We start from the raw sequence: 24,924 nt of genomic DNA, 5'->3' as shown, positions 1-24,924 counted from the left end.
TGTTAACACCAAAACTAAATAGTACCAAAAACTGATAAATTTCTAAAGCTCATAGCTAGTTTGCCCCACACCCTTACTATTGATGGGGATATCCTCCCCAACATTGGGCCACCATCCCCAGACAACGCTAACTCTAATCATAACAGCGCAAACATAAGACAAAACCTAACTGGACCCCCCCAACTCACTATTGACCTGCCACTTAAACATTAGAAGCATCAACAATAAGGTCCACAGCCTCCATGCCCTCATGACAACCTACTCCCCCGACATACTTTGTCTCACCAAAACATGGTTAAAACCAACTACGCCAGATAATGAAATTCTACATACAGCGTATAATATACTCAGGCTAGATCGTACTACCAGGAAAGGGGGAGGGGTTGCTGTTCTCTGTAAAACCACCCTAAATGTTACTCTAGACAACCTTCAACCACCTATTTTTAACAAAGCAGAAATTTTGATTTCCAAACTACAAATAAATAAAAAGAAATGTATATAGTATGTGTCAATATTCCCCTAGGTAATAACTCAGGGACCCTAGAAGACATCCTCTACTGCCTATTCAAGCCCACCCCCAAGACACCATTGTTATAGGGGACCTCGATGTAGATTGGAATACCTGCACTGCAGGGACCCCAACCACCCAGGTAAACCTACATGGTTTTACACAAACTATAATCTCCCCTACTAGGATCAGCAAGCCTAACAATAAAGAAAGTGTCCTAGACTGGATACCAATTAATAAGCCCCCACGACATGTACAAATCATGTACTCTCCCTGAAGATCTAAGTGATCATTTCTTAACGTATACTGTTAGGCATGAAGTTGAATGTCCACATCTACTCACCTGTAAAACAATAAGAAATAACAAATACTTCAACCTTAATAAATGCTTAGAAGAACTTAAATTATGCAATTGGTCAGTTCTATAACCACTACCACTAGATGAGGCAGTAACACACTTTAATAACACATTCCTGGCCATCCTTGACGACCTTGCCACCTGCATGCTCTATTAGAATTAAAACAAAAAGTGTCCCCTGGCTCACTAAAGAAGCCAAACTAATGATCATCCAAAGAAATAATGCCTGGAACACCAGGCACCCCTCTAAAGCCCGACAAGGTCAACTCAAATTTCAACAGTATAGGAATGATGCAAAAAAATCCATATTACTAGACAAAAATATTTCTGCCATCTACAGCAGAAACACCACAACAAGCCACAGAAGTTCTGGGCCGGTATTAACAAACTCCTCCACCCAGGGCAATCCACAACTCCAACCCCCTCAGCCGCAACCCAAATATCGTCAGAGTCCATTGCCAAATACCTTCAACAGTTTCTTTACAGAAACCATCCAGACCCTTGCTAGAAAACTTAAACCCACTTGTCCTAATGCTGAAACCCCTAAACCCAGTGACATTTTCTCCTTCAGCTTCCAAAAAGTTTCGACTTCAGTCATTAGAGCCCTAATTAAAAAACTCTAACCAACCACCCTTTCAGCTGACCTCCTCCCTGTAGACTACCTGCATAAAGCTGCTGATGTTATAGCTTCCCCTGGCTCTGTTTTGATAAACAGAACCATAACTGAAGCCTCTATCTGGAAAATATCACGTCATACCATTCCACAAAGGAAGTAGCTCCATTAAGCTGTCAGACTATAGACCAATAGCTATCCTTTCCCGTCTGGCTAAAATTATGGAAAAGTGTATACATAAACAACTCTTACACTACCTTATTCAACATAATCTTCTGGCCAACTCCCAGGATGGATTTAGACCACAGCACAGTACCAACTCAGCCCTCCTCTCCTTTTCTAATGTCATAAATTCCAACCGTAACAACAAACTATCTTCTGCCCTGTTTCTAGATCTTTCTAAGGCCTTCAACATGGTTAACCACCAGCTACTCTTACTTACCCTAAAGAAAATATCCCTAAACAACCATGCCATGCAATGGTTTCAGTCTTATCTTAGTGGAAGACAGCAGGCTTTCCTTTGGCAGGATAAATTCTCCACACTTCTCCACGTTACCCTTGGTGTCCCTCAAGGCTCCATATTAGGTCCCTTTCTTTTCTCCCTCTTTATCAATGACCTCTCCACTAATCCCAGATGCAGCCTGTATACAGTATGCCGATGACTCCACCCTGAATTGCTCAGCCTCTACCCCTAGAGATCTCCTTAGTTTAACCCGGAAAACCTTTAATACAGTGGATAACTGGATCTCTAATCAACAGCTGATACTAAACCCTAATAAAACAAGGCTGTTGCTCTTCTCCCCTACTCGCAAATCCTCTTAACCTTCGTTTACTATAACATCTAACAGTGGGGACCATAATCTCACCAGGTATGTATACCAAACACCTGGGTGTTATAATAGACAACCTGAAATATGATATGCACGCAAACCAAACTATTAAAACCATTAGTAAAAAACTTGGCTCCCTGTACAAAAACGAACCTTTTCTCACCCCCCTAGCTAGAACTGCCATTGCCCGTACCCATCTGCTTTCAACTTTACTCTATGCCTCGCCAATACTCACTAACTTGAACAAAACTGATCTCCGCAAATTCTCTAGCTGCTACAATCAAATTGCCAGGTTTGCCACAGGAACTCCCTACAGGACACACCACTGTCAAAACTTAAACCTCTTAGGATGGCTAGAACTCCCCAGGCTAATTCAATATAATCAACTTATTGTTGCAGTCATGGTTATTAACCATCCAGAAAAAATGCCCTCCCTTAAAAATATGATCTATCCCTACAAAAATGTTAGGTCACTTCATTCCACTACAAAACTTTTGGTTCAATGTGTTAAAGCTAACAACATATCTGGAGAATCTTTGTTTGCAAATTCAGTAGGCAAAACCTGGAATTTGCTACCTTGCTCTGAACCCCTCCCTTAAATAGTTAAAAAAAAAATCTAACCCAGTATTTTAAAGCTCACTGGTTATGTCCTTGCTCTAACCCTGACTAAAGCCTAATCTACTTCATATCCCTGCAATTTTTTATTCCCAGTGATTTACCTCTTACACTAAAAGGTTTGAAAAGAGCAACTGTAACATCTCTGCAGGTACTCTGTATATAGCTGCACCTATAGGTTTGATAAGAGAAACTGTAACATATTTGTATGTATTTCTGAATATAAACTGTATTCTTCATAGGCTTTAAATGTGAGACTGTAACTTGTATGTTAATACAATACGTTTGTGCATATACTGTAACTTGCTTGTCTTTATCTGTTTGTAAGTTTGGAGCTTTTTTCCCCGGGCCTCCACTGAAAATGGGCATGTGTCCAGCCGGACTGTCCTGGTCAACAAATGTAAAATAAAATAAAGCTGTTCTAAAAAAAATTCTTAGTGTCTATCAGAACAGTAACTGTCTTATCAAGTATGGGGTGTAGCATTTTCTCTACAAAAATGGAAAGGGGTTCAAGTTACCCACCCTCTCCCAGAAACAGTCTAGCGCATGGGTGGGTTACCAAACTCTTATGAATTTTGGGTAAGCTATAAATCATAGGGATGGTAGGATGCTCTGTATTAAAATATTTAAATAAATCTTCTGATGCGTCATAAGATCAAAAATTAAAAACTTTTTCTATAATTGCTTGAACAACATTCCTATTAATCAACATGAAAATCTTGTCATCATCAAGCAAATTATTCATGCAAGAAATATAAACTTTTTTATCTGGACGAATTTCAGTGGAATTCATGTTTTAACTCATTTAGGGCTACCCATTCATCTTTACTCAAAATAAGCATATTTCCTTTCTGTCATAAGTAATTCCTTTATCTCACGTTCATACACATTAGTAAAAGCTTCTATTGATGGATGTATATTAGGTATATAACCACTTGGTTTCCTAAGTAATTGACATTGCGTTTCACATTACTATTAGAAAATTCAGCATATAATGTTAAGTCTCTCATAAACATTTTAAAAGTACATCTAAAAGTTCAGCTCTTTTGGCTAGTAGAAAAGAAAGCCCTCGATTCAACACAGAGGCTTGTGTATCTGTTAATTCAAAACTAAAAAGGTTAATAATTCAATTACTTGTGAATTGCTCCGTGTGTTCCTGTAAGTCCCTCGGCTTTCTGCTGCTGGTAAATGGTGAACACGCCCTCTTTGCCCTCGGCTGTGTGACCTGTACTTTCTTATGGATAGAGGTTCCACTAAAGGGTCTGGGAGTGGAAAATGAGAGTTATTGATGTTATTACTTCCATTTTAAGAGAAAAGCGCAGTAGAACAGGCTGTTTGTACCTCTGAAGCCGTTACAGCACCTGCTGAAGTAGTGAGTGGTTCAGAATCTGTCATTCTCATTGGTTCTTCAGTAGTAGGTCGTTCAAACCTAGACCAGGAAATAACTGTAACATTTCTAAAATCAATGATGTCTCTGTGTAGTTTCCGCTCACTATTCACAGTCATTTCCAATGGCTGGGGCATAGAAAATATTAGGGATTTTTTGAATGGTGATCATTTCCTTACAAATGAAAAAGTGAATTTGATTTGTAGTCTACTTGAAATCATACTAGAGATCAATGTTTTCATATTTGGTGACGATTATTTACAAAAGGTTGGTGTAGCTATGGGCATGGACTGTGCCAATAGCTGTGCGAACTAGCTTTGTCCAAATGAGAAAGTGACTTAGTGCTAGCAAATGATTTTTGTCCACATATTTTATGGTACAAGTGTTTTGTGGATTACATTTTCCTTACATGGTGAGGTTCAGAAGAAACACTGCTCTCCTTTATTCAGTACCTGTATTCTACTACTTAATTTTTGAAAATTTATTTTAAGTATTCTAATGAACAAATTGAATTTTTAGATGTCAATGTTCAGAAATCTGTAATTGGTAATGTGAAAACTTCATTATACAGGAAGAAGGGTAAAAGGAACTCACTGCTACATAGAAACAGTATGCACTCCAGGCATATTTCAAAAAATGTTCTTAAGGGTCAGTAACATAGGATAATGAGACTGCACAGTGATCAACAACTTAAGGATGGCTTTGACAGATTGAAATGTGATTTTTTTTTATGTAGAGGCTGTAGTCAGCAAGAAATCGATGCATGCATAAAAACTGTAATGAGAGAGAGAAGGGGTAAAGGGAGACCATTTATCTCTGAGGGAGTTGATCTGCAGGGTGAACACAGTAATGTAGCACCTGTTAAGACCATTAGAGTTCCATTAACTTATTCAAGTGCTGTAAGTTTATTTTGTGGAGTTAAGAAAAATTGGAGTATTTTGTATGCTAATGAAGAACTGTGGACTTGTGGCTGAGGGACCTAGATAGTGTCTGCAGGCACTGCAGTGCATGTGAACACATACATAGTGGGTCATACTTCATACATCCTTTTCTGGGGTATTGTATCGATTTTTCTTTTTATGCTGACTGTACTTCCAGAAATTTAGTTTACTATTGCTACTGCAACAGATGCGCAGCCTATTATATAGGTAAAACCAATCGATCACTTAAAGAAAGTGTCTTAGAACACTTTGTTTGTGTCTTTCGGCTTATCCCGGTTAGGGGTTGCCACAACGGAACTCCAGTCCACTAATGATTGGCAGTAGATTTTTACGTACTGGCTTGCCGGGCCTAACACACAACCTTCAACGAAGGAACGCTCATTCACGCATGTCGCCACACAGAAGACGCTCTGAGAATCGAACGGGCAACGTCTGTGATGCGACAACGCTACCGCAGCACCACCACCGCAGTACGAAAGTGCCTTAGAACACTATAGGGATATTAAGAACAGCAGAGCCACAGGTGCATTGGAAAAACATGTCCAGCGAACTAACTCAAGAGCATACATTTATTTTTTTTTATTTTAGAGTTAGTTGAAGATGATACAAGAGGGGGTGACTTAAGAAACAAAACTGAGGAATGTGAGCAGAAATGGATATAGTTTTTTTAAAGCAGATAGTAGCCCTGGAATTAATGACACTGTATCACTGGATGAAACCTTTCCTGAGAGCAGCATCTTTGAAGCATTAGTGCACTGTTTCTTTAAATGTCTAATTATTCACTAATGCATCTCTGATTCCTATTGGATATTGTTGGTTTAAATAATACTGTATGCGAGTCATTTTTTGTCTGAAGCGGTTTACTACCATGAAAGAGCTAACCTTTATATCAAATTAACCTTGAACTGTGCTGTGTTGTCTCCTAAGGGGGTCTGGCACTACAATAGGTTAGATTGTGCTAAGATTTGATTGTAGTGCTGTTTAATGTGCAAACTAGATGCTCTAAGCAGCATGGCTTTGTTTTAGCCACACTAGGTTACAGGTTTCAGTTGTAAGGGAAGTTAAAAAGACAAAATTTACTTTCTGGGCTTTTGTGTCTGTACAGGGCAGTGCTAACCTTTTGATGTCATAACTCCAAAAAGACTGCTTGCAAGTGAAATGCTACAGTAAAACTTAAGCTGCCTTTGCAAGGCAATTTCAAGTATTAGGGACCTTTAGAATGATTAAAAGGCAAAAAACAAATAAAGCAAAAATAAAGCAGTAGCATTGTAAAGAGTTAAGTGCAAAATAGTAAAATAAATCTATCTGCCAAGGATGGAACAACATTTACTCGAAACCCTATGAGTGTGGCTAGGATACCAAGTAGATGGGAGCTCTGGGAAAATGAGCAGGAGACTTTTTGTAGTAAGGGAGATTTACTCAAATGCAATACTGGTTTGCTGGGTGGGCACTTAGTATTATGGATATGTGAAAGAAAATTGGTGGGAAAGTAATTAGATAGGTTATACAACAGACAATAGCAATGAAAGATGGGAAAGGAGGGACTTTGGAAGTCAGCTTGCCATAAGGGGTGGAAGCCAGAAACAGCCTTACGACTACAACAGGAAAAGAGTGAGAGGGTTGGATAAAATTTCAAGCTGCAAAAAGCAGACTTCTTTAGTGGGGGCTGGAGTAGACAGAAACAACAGGAAAAAAATGGTGGCAAATTAAGCAGAAAGACACTAGAATGCAACTTTAAACAGGTAAATGATAAGCAAAATATAAGACTCTAGCAGCAAAACTGGAACATGAACAGTTGTAAAAGTATTGAAGCACAACTCCTGGAGCAGAATTCCCAATACTGCCATTATTGCAGTCCCATCACACAGACTGATACCAGACTATGCAGACTTTTATCACTAGTCATCTGTTTATGGGAAAAATGATGTAATTAATGACTAAATGGGGTTCAAATCTGGCCGTAGGAGGTGGGGCAGACTCAAAGAATAGGGGAAAACTAATAGCCAGGCAAACGGATACTGTAATGCAACTTTAAGCAGGTAAATACAGCTATACAAAGTACTGAAGCACAAATCTTGGAACAGAATTCACATTACTGCCGCTACTGCCAACCCACCACAGAGTAAGACACCAGATTACTGGAATACAACTTTAAGCAGGTATGTACACCTACAAAAAGTACTGAAGCACAAATCCTGGAGCAGAATTCACAGTCCTGTCACTACTGCAAACCTACCACAGTCAAAGGCCCCAGACCATGCAGAAATTTACCAATAATGGTGTAATAAATGACTACTAAATGAGGCTGAAATCAGCAAATCACGTTTCTGCAACAAATATAGAAGAAGCTACAAGATTGTCCAGACTTTGTTCAAAATACAAAAACTAATTTTACATGTAATTCTATTTACTGAAATAGAAGTCCAGTATAATGTATAAAGAATACTACAATCTTACAGTAATACCACAATCGTCATACAACTACAAATGAAGCTGCAAAACTTAAGGTCCCAGAACAAGCATATAGCAGTTGACTGAAGTTGCTTAATGTTGATGAGCCAACTAATATAACATAAAGTAAACAATTTGTGATTCTTCACAAAGAGTAACAAAGGCTGTTTCTTACTTTCCTTCTTTCCCTTTGCGTTTGTGTTGATTCACTTTATTTAGTATGACTACATATTATAGTGATAGTGTGTTTTTACCCAAAATTGGATAATACTATGGTTACATTTGGAGGTTTTGCAACATTAGTTTGCCAGTGTATAAATGGAGGTCATGTAGGGTCTGCAAATTTTAAACTGGTAAGTACTATTAAACTCAAGGTGGTCCTTAGTAGGAGACACCTGCAAAATCATTGTTGTAAACCTGCAATGATCAAAGTGGCGCCTATGATTTCCTATCTTACATGTGCCACTTTCAAACATTTACTTTTAATCTCCATGAATGTAGTTCCCTTACCTCTGTAGTGTAATTCTGCATTAATCTTTCAGACAAGAGACCATTTGGGTAACCTTGCTCTTTCTCTTTCCTCAGGATGAATGAAGAACAGATAGCAACTGTTTGCCAGTCTGTTCTGAAGGCCTTGTCAGTCCTCCATGCTCAAGGTGTCATTCACCGAGATATCAAAAGTGACTCCATCCTGCTCACACATGATGGCAGAGTAAGTTTTGTGCAGATCTCTTCTCTTAGAATTTATGGAAAAAATTGTAAATGTAAGTGTTTATAATATGTCCGAGTTAAGAAATAAGGGTCTTGTAAACTTTTAGTAGAAGTGTAATGTAGCATTCCAGGTGCAAGTAAACATCAAGTGTATAAAGTTTTGTTGCACAGTACCAGGTTTCATAATGCTAATGCCCTGACCCTGCTTTATAAGATGTTTAGAACTTGGTAGAGCAATGCATCAGAAATCAGTTTATCCTTGTAGCTTGGAAGCAGCTCTTTACATTTTATAGCTTAAATAGTAATGTATTAATGTATTTTATCTGATTACTTAATTACCGCATCAGGAGGATTTTATGTAAAAAGCAATGAACAAATATTTTTAGTGACTGGGAAAGTATCCATTATTTAGTATGCCTTGTTTTCCAGATTAAACCGGGGAAAGGGACATAACTCTTAGGGCAGTAAAAGTATGAGAAAGAAATAGTACAAATACCATAACATAGTATATGAAAGGCATTTAAATGTTATACCTAGATATAAGAATCATGACATGCATTATACAGTTTGGTGGGGTTTTTTTTTTTTTTTTTTTTTTTTGCTTGCTAAAACAGTGCCTGAAGTAATAAGTTTACATATTTTATAACGTACTAAATTTGAGAAAGCTAGTTGCAGAAGCTCAGAAATTGTAATTTTGGGGCTTTCAGCAGTGAATAATTGTATTAAGAATATTAAGAATGTCTTCTTATATTTCCTTCTCACTGCATTACTGAATTTAAGGTTGTTCCCATGTTAGAGGTGTATGTTCTCCTGACCACTATGACTTCACCCTTCAAGGTAGGAGGGTCCAGACAGATTCCTTTGCCATCATTTCTTTTCTACCTCATTTTGGATGTTTTCTCCCATCCCACTAAGCTCCGACTCTCGGCGCATCACAGTGCCCTGTTGTATTTCGAGTTTACCTCCCGTCTTCTAATCACTCCCATGTTTTTTCCACTAGATTTGGGGACAGTAAGGATATTAAGGGTGTCCTGGGACATTGCATCATCCTGCTGCTGTGCAGGGTTGTTATGACCTACCCTCACTGCCTCCTACCCACTACATCTCTAGTTGCTACCAGGGGTTATGTTGAAGGCACTGCATAGGCAACCACCTTCCCTCTGGGGTGGGTAGGTCCTTTTCTTCTTGCCTGTGTCTCAAACACCAGAGCTGTTAACTGAACCCAATTCATTTGGGCTTTATTTAGGGTCTTTATTCCTCTATAGCATAGCATCAATGGGCCTAGACAGTATACCAGGATGCCTTCTAAATAGCATGAAACATGACCTACCAGGGCCTCTGGAATTACTATTTAACTGTAGCCTCCAATTGTAGCCTCCAAACAGGTTTTGTGCCTCATGAATGGAGAAAGACCACAGTCATCCCTCTGCACAAAGGTGGGCCATCTTTAGAACCTGAAAACTACAGACCCATATGTCTCACTAGTGTTATATGTAAAGCCATGGAAAGAATTATCATGGAGGTGATGAATACAGATTAGTAAACCTCCAGACACTGGACCCAATCCAGTTTGGTTTCATCAAGGGCAGATCATGGTTACTCAACCTGGTGGACTTCTTTGAGAAAGTCACCAAAACAATGGATGAGGGCAAAATCATTCACACTGCCTACCTTGACCTGACCAATGCATTTGACACAGTACTCCACTCAGGCATTGTTAACAAACTCAAGAGGTTAGGTACAAACCCATGTGTCACCCAGTAGATAGCCAACTGATTCACAGACAGGACCTAGGAAGTTAGAATTGGGGAGTCCGCCTCTACAACGAGGTCAGTCACAAATGGTGTCCCTCAGGGATCGGTCCTTGGACAGCTCCATTTTGGCATATACTTCTCAGAAGTCAAGGCCAATGTCACTGGTCTCTGGCTGTCTAAATTTGCAGATGATTGCAAATTAGAAGCTGTCATTGAATCTCACACTGACACAAATGTTCTCCAGGAGGGGATGACACAGACAAACAACTGGTGTCAGAGTTATGGACTAAAACTAAATGCCAAGAAATGCATAATAGTATCTTTTGGGAAGTCCTCCACCCCTGGTAACTGTCATATTGACAACACACCCCTTAGAGCTGACCCAGTAGTCAGGGACTTAGGGACACACACAGAGTCATCTAGCCTTTGATCATCACATATCTACAGTGGTGAGGAAATCATTCTATGTTGTGCAACTTATAAACAAAGGTATGGCAGTAAGTCCAAGGAAGTCATTGTTCCACTGTATTTGGCATTCATCAGACCTATCATTAAGTACAGTGCTCCCTTTGGTATGTACCTAACCAGGCATATCCAACAACTGGAACAGCCACAAAGGTTCCTCACTAAAAGAATATAGGGCGCAAGTAATATGTCCTTTGCAGACGGCCTCAAGACCCTATCCCTGTATTCGGTCTCCTACAGGCTTTTGAGGGGAGATCTGTGCCTAGCATACAGGGCATTGCCATACTCCACTCTGATGGACCTCCTACATATCCACAAAACAAACAGTACAGAATTACCCATTCTGAAGACTTAATCCTTGCCTGTGATATAAATAGGACCTGCTGGAGAGAGAGGTATGTATGACACACCGGGTTGAGCACTTTCTTTCCTACTGACGGGACTTCATCAGAACAATTTCAGTTATACAATCCAGCCCTTTTATGTAAAAAAAATAAATAAATAAATAATTAATTGTACTAACAATTACATAACAAGATAAAAAGAAGATGTATATAGCAAATATATGCGTATAACAGTTCAACATTACATGGCAAATGTTCATCGTGTTTCACTGTTGCAGTCATTACACTTGGGTTATCCTGCTGGCAGGTTACCCGCAGTTGGCCTGAATTCCAAAGTCCTGGTCCGGCGTCTGTTGCTGTCACCTTTTCCCTGATGTCAGTGCGCCAGGGGTATAAAAGATGCAGCCGGCGCCATTTTCTTCCATCTTTCTTGCTGCGCGGTGCTCGAAGCAAAAGCAGTTCACAAGTGCCGGTCGGCCGACTCCTGAGATTTTCGAATTTGAATTTCAGATCCGAAGTCTTCAATAAAGCTAAGTACCCCATTGGGGAAACTTCTTCTTGCTCCAGTCCGATGTCAGTAAAAGTTAACAATTGTATTTCTTGTGGGAAGCAAATACCTCATAAGGATTTTCATTCTTACTGTATTCCTTGCCTAGGCCCTGACCACAACGTTGCTAGTTGTCGGTTTTGTGCTAGATTCAACCAACGCACCATTAAGTGTCGGTTTGATTTTGCTTTTCATTACTTTGGCCGAAGGTTTAACTATATAATGCCGTCGGAACAACTGATGACCGGAGTCCATAAAAAACGCAAGGACAAAGAAAAAGACAGGCATCCGAGGTCCAAAACCGACAACGAAGCCTCTTCTAGGCCAGTCGCTGGTTCGCCGGTTTTCAGTGCGGCGCTTTCGCTGCCCCTGACACCTGCTACCTCAGAGCCACAGGCCGCCTCAGACTCCCACATGGAGACAGCTAGGCCTCTGGAAACTCAAGGTATTGGGCCTACGGAAACAATTCCCTCTGATGGGTCTGGAGCCTCTGAGCAGGCATCGGCTTCTGAGGGTGTTTTCAGACCTACACAGCTTACTATCAAGACCTCTTCAGCAGTCAAGGCAAAGTCTAAAACACCTTTAAAGACAAAGAAACAAGTACAGCGTTGTCCTGGACAGTCATCCATGCCAAAGAAACAGATGCTCAAAATGGCCGAGGACCTAATTACTTTGATCAGGGGCTCCCATCCCCCTCCTGATAAAAGGCCTAGGCAAGACACTGACTATGACTCCTCTGATCAGGTTTCTATTTCTTCTGATTCCTCTTCAGAACAGGGATATTCTCTTCCTCCCTATGAGGACTCTGATGCTGATGAATCTATCCCTTCAGCCTCTCCTCCTGAGGACTACTCTTTTGGGGAAACCCTGCACACCATGAGGGAACATTTCCATTAGGAGAGCCAGGATTATTCAGAATCCAAGAAAAGGCTCAGAGACTTTCTTTTATTGCCTCAGCACAGGCCTCTTGATAATCCCCCCTGTACTAGATATTGTTGATGATGTTTTTTCTGAATCCAGTTTGACTCCTGATTCATTACCCCCTGCACCAGTTAAGCCAGATAGGTACTACAGGGTTCCAGATTCTCATAAATTTCTTTATAAAAACCCTGCTGCTGATCCAGAAACTATTTCTCAGGGTCCCAAAGGGGTCAAGGCTTCCACTGCAAAAAACCCTGTTCCCTCTGATAGGGATTCTAGAGCACTGGACAGATGGGGGGAAAAGTTTACACCTCTGCTACTTTAGCTGTAAGGGCTTTAAACTGCCAGTTTCACATGCTTAAATATCAACAATACGTAATGTCTTTGCTAAAACAGAAAATGTTTACAAGCTCTGAATGTCCTGAGAACAAGGAAATGCAGGATTTATTGCATGCAGCTGAACAAGTGGGAAAGCATACTTTGCAGTGTGGTTTTGATTCATTAGAGGCATCTTGCAGAGCCGCAGTTACAGGTTCTGCCACTCGAAGGCATGCTTGGTTAAAAGAACAGAATTTACCTGATCATGTTAAAGCAGAATTATTGGGTGCTCCTTTACAGCATGATACTTTGGTGTTAAGGCAGAAGAGGTGTTAAAGAAAATGGAGGATAAAGCAAAATCAATGTAGACAGTAAAGCATTTCTTACAGGTTCAGCCACCTAGGTTTAGCAGGAACTGGCCTTCTAAAAATTGGTCCTTTCCAGTGTCAGACAGGCCACAAAGAGGCAGATACAGACGCCCAAGAGGCAGGTCTCAACCCCAAGGCTCATACAGCCCTAAACAATGGGGTACTTCAGCCCCCAAAGGCGGAGAAGACAAATCACAACCTTATAGGAAACAGTCCCAATGACTTTCCTCTGCAAATGTCAAGCACTTAACTTTTGGCAGCACCCTTAGGGGGAAAACTAGCACTTTTCTCACAAAACTGGCACATGATCACCCAGGACAAATGGGTACTGAATATGGTTTACAAATATACAAATGGAGAACACCAACTGTTGCAAGCTGAATTTTTTAATTCTGGTACCTCGGCCTTCGCCTTCTCCTGGAATACATTTTACATGACACTCCACCCATTTTTATATAGATTTTTCTAATTAAATTATTGATGCACCATCCCCCAATTAAACAATTAGATTCACTGTGTGCTCTCTTTTTACTTATTATTTTATATAAAAACAAATTTGGCATTTTTTCCTTAATCAAAACTATGCAAAATATTAACTGGCGAATAAATAACACTCAATTCATAAATACTTATTTTAAATAATGTATACATAAATATGAATACTATTATGAAAAATATATACATGTTATTCATTTGATATGACCCTTGTAAACAGTCCCTTTTCCTAAATATTGGGAAATATATGGAAAAATTACATGGAAAAAATACATTACACCTCCATATTCATTCCATTAGGAAACATAGTTTTTAAATTAAGAATGAACCTTGACTCCATCAAAAGTAATTTCTCACGAAAAAGAGCCTCATTACCATATACATTGGGTCTACCTAAAACACTGAATACAAAACCATCTGGAACCCCCCCATGATTATCACAAAAATGTTTTCCTACTGGGCTCTCTAACCTCCTATGCCTTATATCTCCTAGGTGTTCCAAAATCCTTAATTTAACCCTTCTGGTGGTTTGTCCTATATACCAAATTTGTCTCTCACAGCCACATCCTATGATATACACAACCCCTGTTGAATTGCAATCATAGAATTCTGTGGCATTGTATTTAACCCCATTGATTTTGGAACCATCCAAGTTTTTAACCCACTTGCACACCTTACATTTTCCGCACCTGAATGTTCCCTTTCTATCATCTTCACCCACTCTACCATTTTTTCTGAAATTCAAGATTTCCCTGAGATTAAAATATCTCTTATATGAAAAGGTCACCCTTGACGGAAAAAGTTTTCCTATCTTCTCATCTTCATAAATGATGGGCCAAAATCTATCCACTAATCCCTTCAATGTTTGAGAAAAATGGGAAAATCTGGTTACAAAGAATATTTTTTCATTTAAATCCTTAATCCCACCACGATTTTCATCATAAATTTCAAAATTTCCAGAGTGCCCTAGCCCCCTAAATCTCACCCTATTACCGGACCTTTTTGTAAGACCCAACTCATTCTCCACCCTTCTTCTAGCTTTTTTGACACTCAAAACAGAGTATCCTCTCTCTAACAACTTTCCTTCCACCTTATTAAATTCTTTAGGAATCAGATTTTTCTCTGAAGTGTGCCTACCTATTCTTTTGAACTCACCGAATGGCAAAGAACTTATCAAAGAGTCACTATGCATGCTGGAGGCGTGGAGAAAATTTTCAGCTGCTGTCTTCTTGTAATGAGGTTTGTACTGAATTTTATCACCATGGCTCACATAAATTTCTACATCTAAGTAGTGGATACTTCTGCCCCCTATGATGCAAGTGAAATCCAAACCCCAATTATTTTGCTTCATTTCCGAAACAAAGTTATCGAATTCCTCGGGTACACCACTGCACAAAAATAAAAGGTCATCAATAAACCTCATATATTTGACAACCTTGCTTTTGTAGAAAAGAGAGGGATAAATATAACTGTTTTCAAAATGGGCCATGAACAAAATAGCATATGAGGGCGCAAAAGCCGCCCCCATAGCTGTACCCTCTTTTTGCAAAAAATGCTTACCCTCAAATTCAAAGCAATTGTGTGTAAGACAAAAGTCCAACAAACTGATGATAAAAAATGTTCTGGGTCCATCCCCTAACATTTTTTCCACTGCTTTTAAACCGTGTATTTGAGAAAACATTATTAAGATCTTTAGAAGAAGAATATGGAAAGTTTTGTGGTCAGAAAAGAAACTACAACTTGAAAAGGGATGAATGGGAAAGCATTATGTGATTTAAAGGATATGAATAACAAGTACGTATTCACTCAAGCAGACAAGGGAGGGAACTGGGTGGTTCTTTCTAGGGACAAATACAATTCCATGGCAATGGAGCTATTAAAGGACCCCAATACTTATTTTGAGTTACCCTTAAATCCAATGAAAGAATATAATATTTTATTATTGGAATTATTGGAAAGGGGTGAAAGGCTCGGCTTTTTATCTTCAGGGGATGTTAGAAAGTTACATGTCAAAAATCCCAGAGTGGCTAGATTCTTTACTATCCCTAAAATACATAAAAACCTCATGAATCCACCCGGACGCCCCATAGTTTCAGGGAAAGGTAGTTACTTACAGAATGTAGGCATATTTTTGGATTCCTTATTAAAGGGTTATTTAGAAAGGGTACAATCTCATGTTAAGAATAGTGAAGAGGTGTGTCTCAAGGTTAGTAATATAGCATGGGGTAAAGATTTCTACTGGGCCAGTGTAGACGTTAAATTTTTATACACTAGTATTAACAGGTTCCACGGTTTAAAAGCAGTGGAAAAAATGTTAGGGGATGGACCCAGAACATTTTTTATCCTCAGTTTGTTGGACTTTTGTCTTACACACAATTGCTTTGAATTTGAGGGTAAGCATTTTTTGCAAAAAGAGGGTACAGCTATGGGGGCGGCTTTTGCGCCCTCATATGCTATTTTGTTCATGGCCCATTTTGAAAACAGTTATATTTATCCCTCTCTTTTCTACAAAAGCAAGGTTGTCAAATGTATGAGGTTTATTGATGACCTTTTATTTTTGTGCAGTGGTGTACCCGAGGAATTCGATAACTTTGTTTCGGAAATGAAGCAAAATAATTGGGGTTTGGATTTCACTTACATCATAGGGGGCAGAAGTATCCACTACTTAGATGTAGAAATTTATGTGAGCCATGGTGATAAAATTCAGTACAAACCTCATTACAAGAAGACAGCAGCTGAAAATTTTCTCCACGCCTCCAGCATGCATAGTGACTCTTTGATAAGTTCTTTGCCATTCGGTGAGTTCAAAAGAATAGGTAGGCACACTTCAGAGAAAAATCTGATTCCTAAAGAATTTAATAAGGTGGAAGGAAAGTTGTTAGGGAGAGGATACTCTGTTTTGAGTGTCAAAAAAGCTAGAAGAAGGGTGGAGAATGAGTTGGGTCTTACAAAAAGGTCCGGTAATAGGGTGAGATTTAGGGGGCTAGGGCACTCTGGAAATTTTGAAATTTATGATGAAAATCGTGGTGGGATTAAGGATTTAAATGAAAAAATATTCTTTGCAACCAGATTTTCCCATTTTTCTCAAACATTGAAGGGATTAGTGGATAGATTTTGGCCCATCATTTATGAAGATGAGAAGATAGGAAAACTTTTTCCGTCAAGGGTGACCTTTTCATATAAGAGATATTTTAATCTCAGGGAAATCTTGAATTTCAGAAAAAATGGTAGAGTGGGTGAAGATGATAGAAAGGGAACATTCAGGTGCGGAAAATGTAAGGTGTGCAAGTGGGTTAAAAACTTGGATGGTTCCAAAATCAATGGGGTTAAATACAATGCCACAGAATTCTATGATTGCAATTCAACAGGGGTTGTGTATATCATAGGATGTGGCTGTGAGAGACAAATTTGGTATATAGGACAAACCACCAGAAGGGTTAAATTAAGGATTTTGGAACACCTAGGAGATATAAGGCATAGGAGGTTAGAGAGCCCAGTAGGAAAACATTTTTGTGATAATCATGGGGGGGTTCCAGATGGTTTTGTATTCAGTGTTTTAGGTAGACCCAATGTATATGGTAATGAGGCTCTTTTTCGTGAGAAATTACTTTTGATGGAGTCAAGGTTCATTCTTAATTTAAAAACTATGTTTCCTAATGGAATGAATATGGAGGTGTAATGTATTTTTTCCATGTAATTTTTCCATATATTTCCCAATATTTAGGAAAAGGGACTGTTTACAAGGGTCATATCAAATGAATAACATGTATATATTTTTCATAATAGTATTCATATTTATGTATACATTATTTAAAATAAGTATTTATGAATTGAGTGTTATTTATTCTCCAGTTAATATTTTGCACAGTTTTGATTAAGGAAAAAATGCCAAATTTGTTTTTATATAAAATAATAAGTAAAAAGAGAGCACACAGTGAATCTAATTGTTTAATTGGGGGATGGTGCATCAATAATTTAATTAGAAAAATCTGTATAAAAATGGGTGGAGTGTCATGTAAAATGTATTCCAGGAGAAGGCGAAGGCCGAGGTACCAGAATTAAAAAATTCAGCTTGCAACAGTTGGTGTTCTCCATTTGTATATTTGTATGCTTGACTTGTAAAGGAGTGGAGGAATTGTGTTTTTTTTTACTGAATATGGTTTCTCAGGTTTACAGGTTCCACTTTCACTCCCTACCAAGGTCAAAAGGTATGCCAGACCTGCCACAAAATCAATGGGAAGAGACACAAAAACAAATTTCTGCTCTCATGGACATGAGGGCTATTCAAAAAGTACCACAGCAGGAACAGGGGCAAGGATTTTACTCAAGACTTTTCTTGGTACCCAGAAAGGACAAAGCCTGGAGACCAATACTGGACCTGCCTATTCTAAATACTTTCCTGGATGTTCCAAAATTCAAAATGTTGACACTACAGCAACTTCTACCCATGCTGGGCAAGAAGGCTTGGCTAGTTAATTTGGACCTCAAAGAGGCATACCTGCATGTCCCAATCAGACGATCTTGCAGAAGATACCTCAGATTCATAGCTGGCTCAATGCATTACCAATTCTCTGCACTGCCCTTTGGCTTATCTACTGCGCCCAGGGTCTTCACAAAATGCCTGGCACCAGTAATTGCATTTTGCAGACAAAAAGGAATTCAAATATATTCCTACTTGGACGACTGCCTTATTCAAGCAGAGAGCAAGGACATTCTACTAAAGCATCTGGCGTTTGTAAAAAGATTACTAATTTGCCTAGGGTACACAGTAAACAAAAAGAAATCAAAACTAGTGCCCTCTCAAGAGATAATATTCCTGGGTGCAAGCTTAAATACAACTGCCCAGATGGCTTATCTCACGCCAGACAAGCAAAGGCAACTGACTCATTACTTTCAAATGATGGCAACAAAGACCCAGCTACCTGCAAGAAAAATTCTGCAGGCTTTGGGCTTCATGGCATCCTGCTAATTCCATATGCCAGAGTGCATATGAGGAAGCTGCAGTGGTATCTAAAAAGTGTTTGGACTCAACATTGCCACAGCCTGGAAACAATAACTCTTATTCCCTGCCTGCAACAAGAGTTTCGATGATGGGCACTGGCCTGTCACCACAACAAGGGACAGCCTTTCACTTTACCCATAGCCAGGCAGATAATAACAACAGATGCATCGGATTATGCCTGGGGGCACACATGGCAGGAAAATGTATTCAGGGCACGTGGCCCGCAGACCAAATGCATCTTCATATCAATCAAAAAGAGATGCTAGCTGTACAAAATGCCCTGTCAGCCTTCAAGGATCTACTACAACCATGACAACTATTACTAAAGACGGACAGTGCTACAGTTATGTGGTACATAAACAAGCAAGGGGGCACACATTCCTACCCCCCTCTGCAGGCAAGCCATGACTTTGTGGAACACAGCACTGACCTACCAAGTACATCTGCAGGCATAATTCCTGCCAGGAAAGAAGAATACTCTGGAAGACAATCTTAAGCAGAAACATCATGGACCCTCATGAGTGGAAACTAGATCCACAGGTCTTCAGCATGATAACAAGGAATGGGGATGCCCAGACATAGATCTTTTTGCCTCCCCTCACAACTGCCAATTACAGAGATTCTGCACAAGGACTTATCACTCACAGGCATGGAAAGTGGATGCTCTATCATTCAGCTGGAAAACCCTAACAAGTTTATGCCTTTCCACCAATGCCTCTCCTTCCCAAGGTACTCCTAAGAGTCGGACAAGAGAAGCCAAAAATGATTCTGATTGCCCCAGACTGGCCACGCCAGCACTGGTACCCAATCCTAAAGAGCTTATCTCAAGGCCCAGCCTGGACTTTACCTCAAGTTCCTCATCTTCTGACTCAACAAAATTAAATCCTGCACAGCCAACTCAGAACCTTAAATCTGGCTGCATGGCAAGTAATATAGCCACTCAGAACACACTTCTGTGTAAAGCTGTTATGGATGTCAGTTTGGAAGCCAGGAGGCCCAGCACCAGGGAATATTATGCAGAAAAATGGAAGAGATTCTGTGCTTGGAACCAGGCATAAGGACTTGAACCACTTGTTCCAAATATTCCTCAGATTTTACAATACCTAACTGAGATGCTGGACAAAGGCTTATCCTTCTCATCAATTAAGATCCATGCCTCTGCCATTTCAGCTCATTACAATACGGAACCTCCTATTTTCTCACATCCACTGCTAAGACAGTACCTCAGAGGGGCATAAAACATAAGACCCCCAAGGAGAGCACCAATACCTACATGGGACCTCAACTTTGTCTTGGAAAAGCTCACACTGCCTCCTTTTGAGCCAGCCAATACAGTTGATATAAAATTCTTATGGAAAACTGCTCTGTTCCTAGCAATAACTTCAGCTTCTACTGGGACAAAACAAAAGCTTTCAGAAAGACTGAGCAACTGTTTGTAGCATATGCTGCAGGATCACAAGGAAAGGCTATCTCAAAGCAGACTATTTCAAAATGGATAGGACACTGCATTCGTTTCTGCTATACACAGCATGGCAAGTCAGTGCCTAAGAATATTAGGCTTCATTCTACCAGGGCAGCAGCCACTTCAGCAGCCTTTCTCAGAGGAGTACCAACCAAGGAAATTTTGGAGGCTGCAACTTGGAGTTCAGTGCACACCTTTACCAAGCTTTATCACTTACCTCTTTACTCTAAATCCAGAGCAAGCTTTGCCACTGCAGTTCTGCAAGGCCTCAAAGCCACTACTAATCCTATTTAGACCCAGCCGCCCTACCTCAGCTTTGGGATTCAATCCAAGTGTAATGACTGCAACAGTGAAACACGATGAACATAGTACAGTTGTGTACCTACCATAAATGTAGATGTTCGAGTGTATTCACTGTTGCAGTCCAGGTTACCCATCCTCCATCCCCCTTTCTTTGCTGGGACTTATCTATACTTCTCTATCCTATACAACCTATGTGGTGTATTTGCTTGTAGATTAAGGTATTGTGTTTATTTTACTGTATGTCTTTATAAGCAATATGTATTGCCTACCTTCTTGGGGGCACCTGATATCTGGGGCAAGAAAAACTGAAGAAAATGGCGTCGGCTGCATCTTTTATACCCCTGGCACACTGACGTCAGGGAAGAGGCGACAGCAACAGACGCCGGACCAGGACTTTGGAATTCAGGCCGACTGTGGGTAGCCTGCCAGCAGGATAACCCAAGTGTAATGACTGCAACAGTGAATACACTCGAACATCTACATTTATGGTAGGTGCACAACTGTACTTTACATATCAAATAAATTAACATTCTCTAAAAAACTTTAAAATATTCACTCATATGTCTAAAACTTATTGTATTACCTTAAAATGTTTTTTAACTTCAAAAGACATGCAATATTCACATTTTCATTAATACCAGGTGTCTGGGTGGCATTCAACCTTAACTGCCACCTTAACTCACATACATCTAAATGCACGTCCAGTACTCTACCCTGAGGGTCCTTAACCAACTGTTGCAATACAGAAAATAGTTTGGAAAATTATGCAAGAAAGCTCTTCTCAACTCTTCTGTTCTGTTGCATTGTAATTTACTGTGTTGTGTGTGTATCTATCTATATATATATATATATATATATATATGTGTGTGTATGTATGTATGTGTGTGTGCATTACTAATTTATCCTCCTCATTATCCTCCAAACTAGAAGTATGTTACAATAAAATCTCCAGCACATACCTGGACATTCCAAAATTCAAAGTGATCACTTTACAACAGCTTCTGCCCATGCTGGGCAAGAATGCTTGGCTGGTGACTTTAGACTTAAAAGAGGCATACCTGCATGTCCCAGTAAGACGGTCATGCAGAAGATACCTCCGATTCAAGGCTGGCTTAATGCACTACTAATTCTCTGCACTGCCCTTTGGCTTATCTACTGTGCCCAGGGTCATTACAAAGTGCCTGGCACCAGTAATTGCATTTTGCAGACAAATAAGCATTCAAATATATCCTTACTTGGACGACTGTCTCATTCAAGCAGAGAACAAGGACACTCTTCTACGACACCTGGTGTTTGTAAAAAGGCTTCTAACATGCCTCGGGTACACTATAAACGAAAAGAAATCACAACTGGTACCCTCTCAAAAGATAACATTCCTGGGTGCAAGCTTACATTCAACTGCCCAGATGGTTTACCTCATGCCAGACAAAGGCAACTGACTACTTACTTCAAACTGATGGTAACAAAAACCCAATTATCTGCGCAAGACCAGTTCTGCAGGCTCTGGGCTTCATGGCATCCTGCATCCTACTAATTCCATATGCAAGACTGCATATGAGGAAACTTCAGTGGTAACTAAAAAGTTTATGGAGTCCGCATTCACACAGTCTGGAAACAATGATTCCTCTCATCCCCTGCCTGCAACAGGAGTTTCTGTGGTGGGCTAAGGCCTGTCACGAAAACATGGGACTGCCCTTCACTCTACCCCCTGCCAGCCAAACCTTAAAAACAGACTCATCAGATTATGCCTGGGGGACCCGCATGGCAGAAAGATACATTCAGGGCATATGGGCACCAAATCAAATACATCTACATATCAGCCAGAAAGAGATGCTGGCTGTTCAAAGTGCCCTAACAGCCTTCAAGGACTTACTTCATCCAGGACAACTACTGATAAAGACTGACAACACCACAGTCATGTGGTATATAAACAAGCAAGGGGGCACGCACTCAAACCCCCTTTGCAGATTAGCCATGGCACTGTGGGACACAGCTTTGACTTACCAAATAAATCTTCAAGCTGAGTTCCTTCCAGGAAAACAGAACACTCTGGCAGACGATTTAAGCAGAAACCTTATGGATCCTCATGAGTGGAAACTAAATCCACAAGTATTCAGCATGATAACAGAGAAATGGGGGAGCCCAGAAATAGATCTATTTGTCTCTCCTCAAAATTATCAACTGAAAAGATTCTGCACAAGGACTTATCATAGACAAGCATGGAAAGTGGATGCCCTATTCTTCAGTTGGAAAAACCTGTCAGTTTACGCCTTTCCTCCTCTGCCTCTTCTACCCAAGGTCCTCCTAAAACTCAGACAAGAGAAGCCAAAGATATTAATTGCCCGGACTGGCCCCGCCAATACTGGTGCCCAATCCTAAGGAACTTGTCTCGATACCCAGCTTGGACCTTGCCTCAAAGACCATAACTACTGTCCCAGCAAAACAATCAGATCCTGCACAATCAACTACAGACTCTAAACCAGGCAGCATGGCTAATCATGTAATCATACCAACGACACCTCTCAGTAAAGCTGTGATGGATGTCATTTTCGAAGCCAGAAGGCCTAGTACTAGAAAATCTTATGCTGACAAATGGAAGAGATTTTGTGCTTGGAATCGAGCACAAGGAACTGATGAAGCAGAACCACATATTCCTCAGATATTACAATACTTGACTGAGATGCTTGACAAAGGCCTATCTTTCTCATCAATCAAAATCCATGCCTCTGCCATTTTGGCTCATTACAATACAGAGCCACCAATCTTTTCTCATCCCTTACTAAAGCAGTATCTTAGTGGAGCCAAAAACCTAAGGCCTCCTAGAAGATCACCATTACCTGCAGGAGATCTCAATTATGTGTTGGAAAAGCTCACCCTGCCTCCATTTAACCAGCCGCTACCACTGATATAAAGTTCTTATCATGGAAGACAGCTGTGCTACTAGCAATTACTTCAGCAAGAAGGGTTTCAGAGCTACAGGCCCTCATGGCTGTAGAGCCTTTTATCATATTTTACCCAGACAGGGGGTGTCTGAGGACAAATCCTACTTTTATGCCTAAGGTGGTTTCTAGTGTGGCTCTTAACCAAACAATTCATCTGCCAACTTTTTATCCAAATCCGCAGAACAAAGGGGAGAGAATTCTGCATTCCTTGAATGTACACAGACAGCTAAGATTCTACTTGAGCAGAGGACAAACGCTCTAAGAAAAACTGAGCAATTACTAGTGTCATATGCTGCAGGATCAGAAGGAAATGCCATCTCAAAGCAGACAATTTCAAAGTGGATAAGCCACTGCATCCGTTTCTGCTACATACGACATGGTAAACCTGTGCCCAAGAGCATTAGGTCTCATTCCACCAGAGCTGCAGCTACTTCGGCAGCCTTTCTCAGAGGAGTACCAACCAAAGACATTCTGGAGGCTGCTACTTGGAGTTCTCTTCCCACCTTCACAAAGCCATTACCATTTGCTTGTCTACTCTAAGTCCAGGGCAGGCTTTGCCACTGCAGTGCTGCAGGGCCTTATAGCCGCACCTAATGCTGTTTAGCTCCAGCCTCCCAACCATAGCTTTGGCATTCTACCCAAATGTAATGACTGCAACAGTGAAACACGAAGAACATAGTACAGTTGTGTACACTTACCATAAATGTAGATGTTCAAGTGTATTCACTGTTGCAGTCCAGGTTACCCTCCTGCCATCCCCCTGTCATTCTACAGTCTATCTTTCCTTCTCTATCTTCTACAACCTATGTGGTGTATTTGCTTGTAGATGAAGGTAAAGTTTATATTGATGCATGTATATAGATTTGTATATATAATATTGCTAAGTTTTTGGGGGCACCTGACATCAGGGGCAAAAAAAACTAAAGAAAATGGCTTCGGCTGCATGTTTTATACCCCTGACGACCTGACGTCATGGAAGAGGAGACGGCAACAGATGCAGGACCCAAGACTTTGGAATTCAGGCCGACTAAGGGCAACCTGCCTGCAGATTACCCAAATGTAATGACTGCAACAGTGAATACACTCGAACATCTACATTTATGGTAAGTGTACACAACACTGGGAGGGTGGCATAATGGTTAAGGTGTTTGCCTTGCAAACACAAGGTGCAGGGTTCGAGTCTCACAAGGGACAATTGGCTAGGCTTAAAATGGCTCACAAGGGCAGTTAGCTTAGTTCTCATCTCTGAACTCTGAACTTTAACTGTACTTTCTTTGTGTTTCACTGCTTCAGTCATTACGTTTGGGTAATCTGCTGGCAGGGTGCCCTCAGTCGGCATTATTAACAAAGTCTTGGGTTCTGCATCGGTTGCTGTCCCCTCTACCATGACGTCAGGTCGTCAGGGGTATAAAACACGCAGCCAACACCAATTTAATTAGTCTTTCTTGCAGCGTGGTGCCTGAAGCAGAAGCAGTTCGCAAGTGCCGGTCGGACGACTGCTGAAATTTTCGTTTTCGAGTTTCAGAACCGAAGTCTTCAACCTAAAGCTAAGTGCCCCGTTGGGGAAACTTTTTCTTGCTCCTTACCAA

The 24,924-nt window shown here is 40.3% G+C and overlaps 1 protein-coding gene across 1 annotated transcript in view; it reads left to right on the top strand.

Moving 5' to 3' along the window:
* Positions 1-24,924, top strand: part of PAK4 (p21 (RAC1) activated kinase 4) — a gene marked incomplete in the record, with an annotated part of 2,042,725 nt that overhangs the window by 1,518,247 nt on the left and 499,554 nt on the right. Inside the window, 1 exon segment of the mRNA XM_044080579.1 lies at positions 8,289-8,415. Within this exon segment, the coding sequence (XP_043936514.1) occupies positions 8,289-8,415 (127 nt within the window).

Source organism: Protopterus annectens, chromosome 1.part0, assembly GCF_019279795.1.
Source record: "Protopterus annectens isolate FY-2018-M chromosome 1.part0, PAN1.0, whole genome shotgun sequence".
Classification (NCBI taxonomy): Eukaryota; Metazoa; Chordata; order Ceratodontiformes; family Protopteridae; genus Protopterus; species Protopterus annectens.
This window is presented reverse-complemented; position numbering and strand designations above follow the sequence as displayed.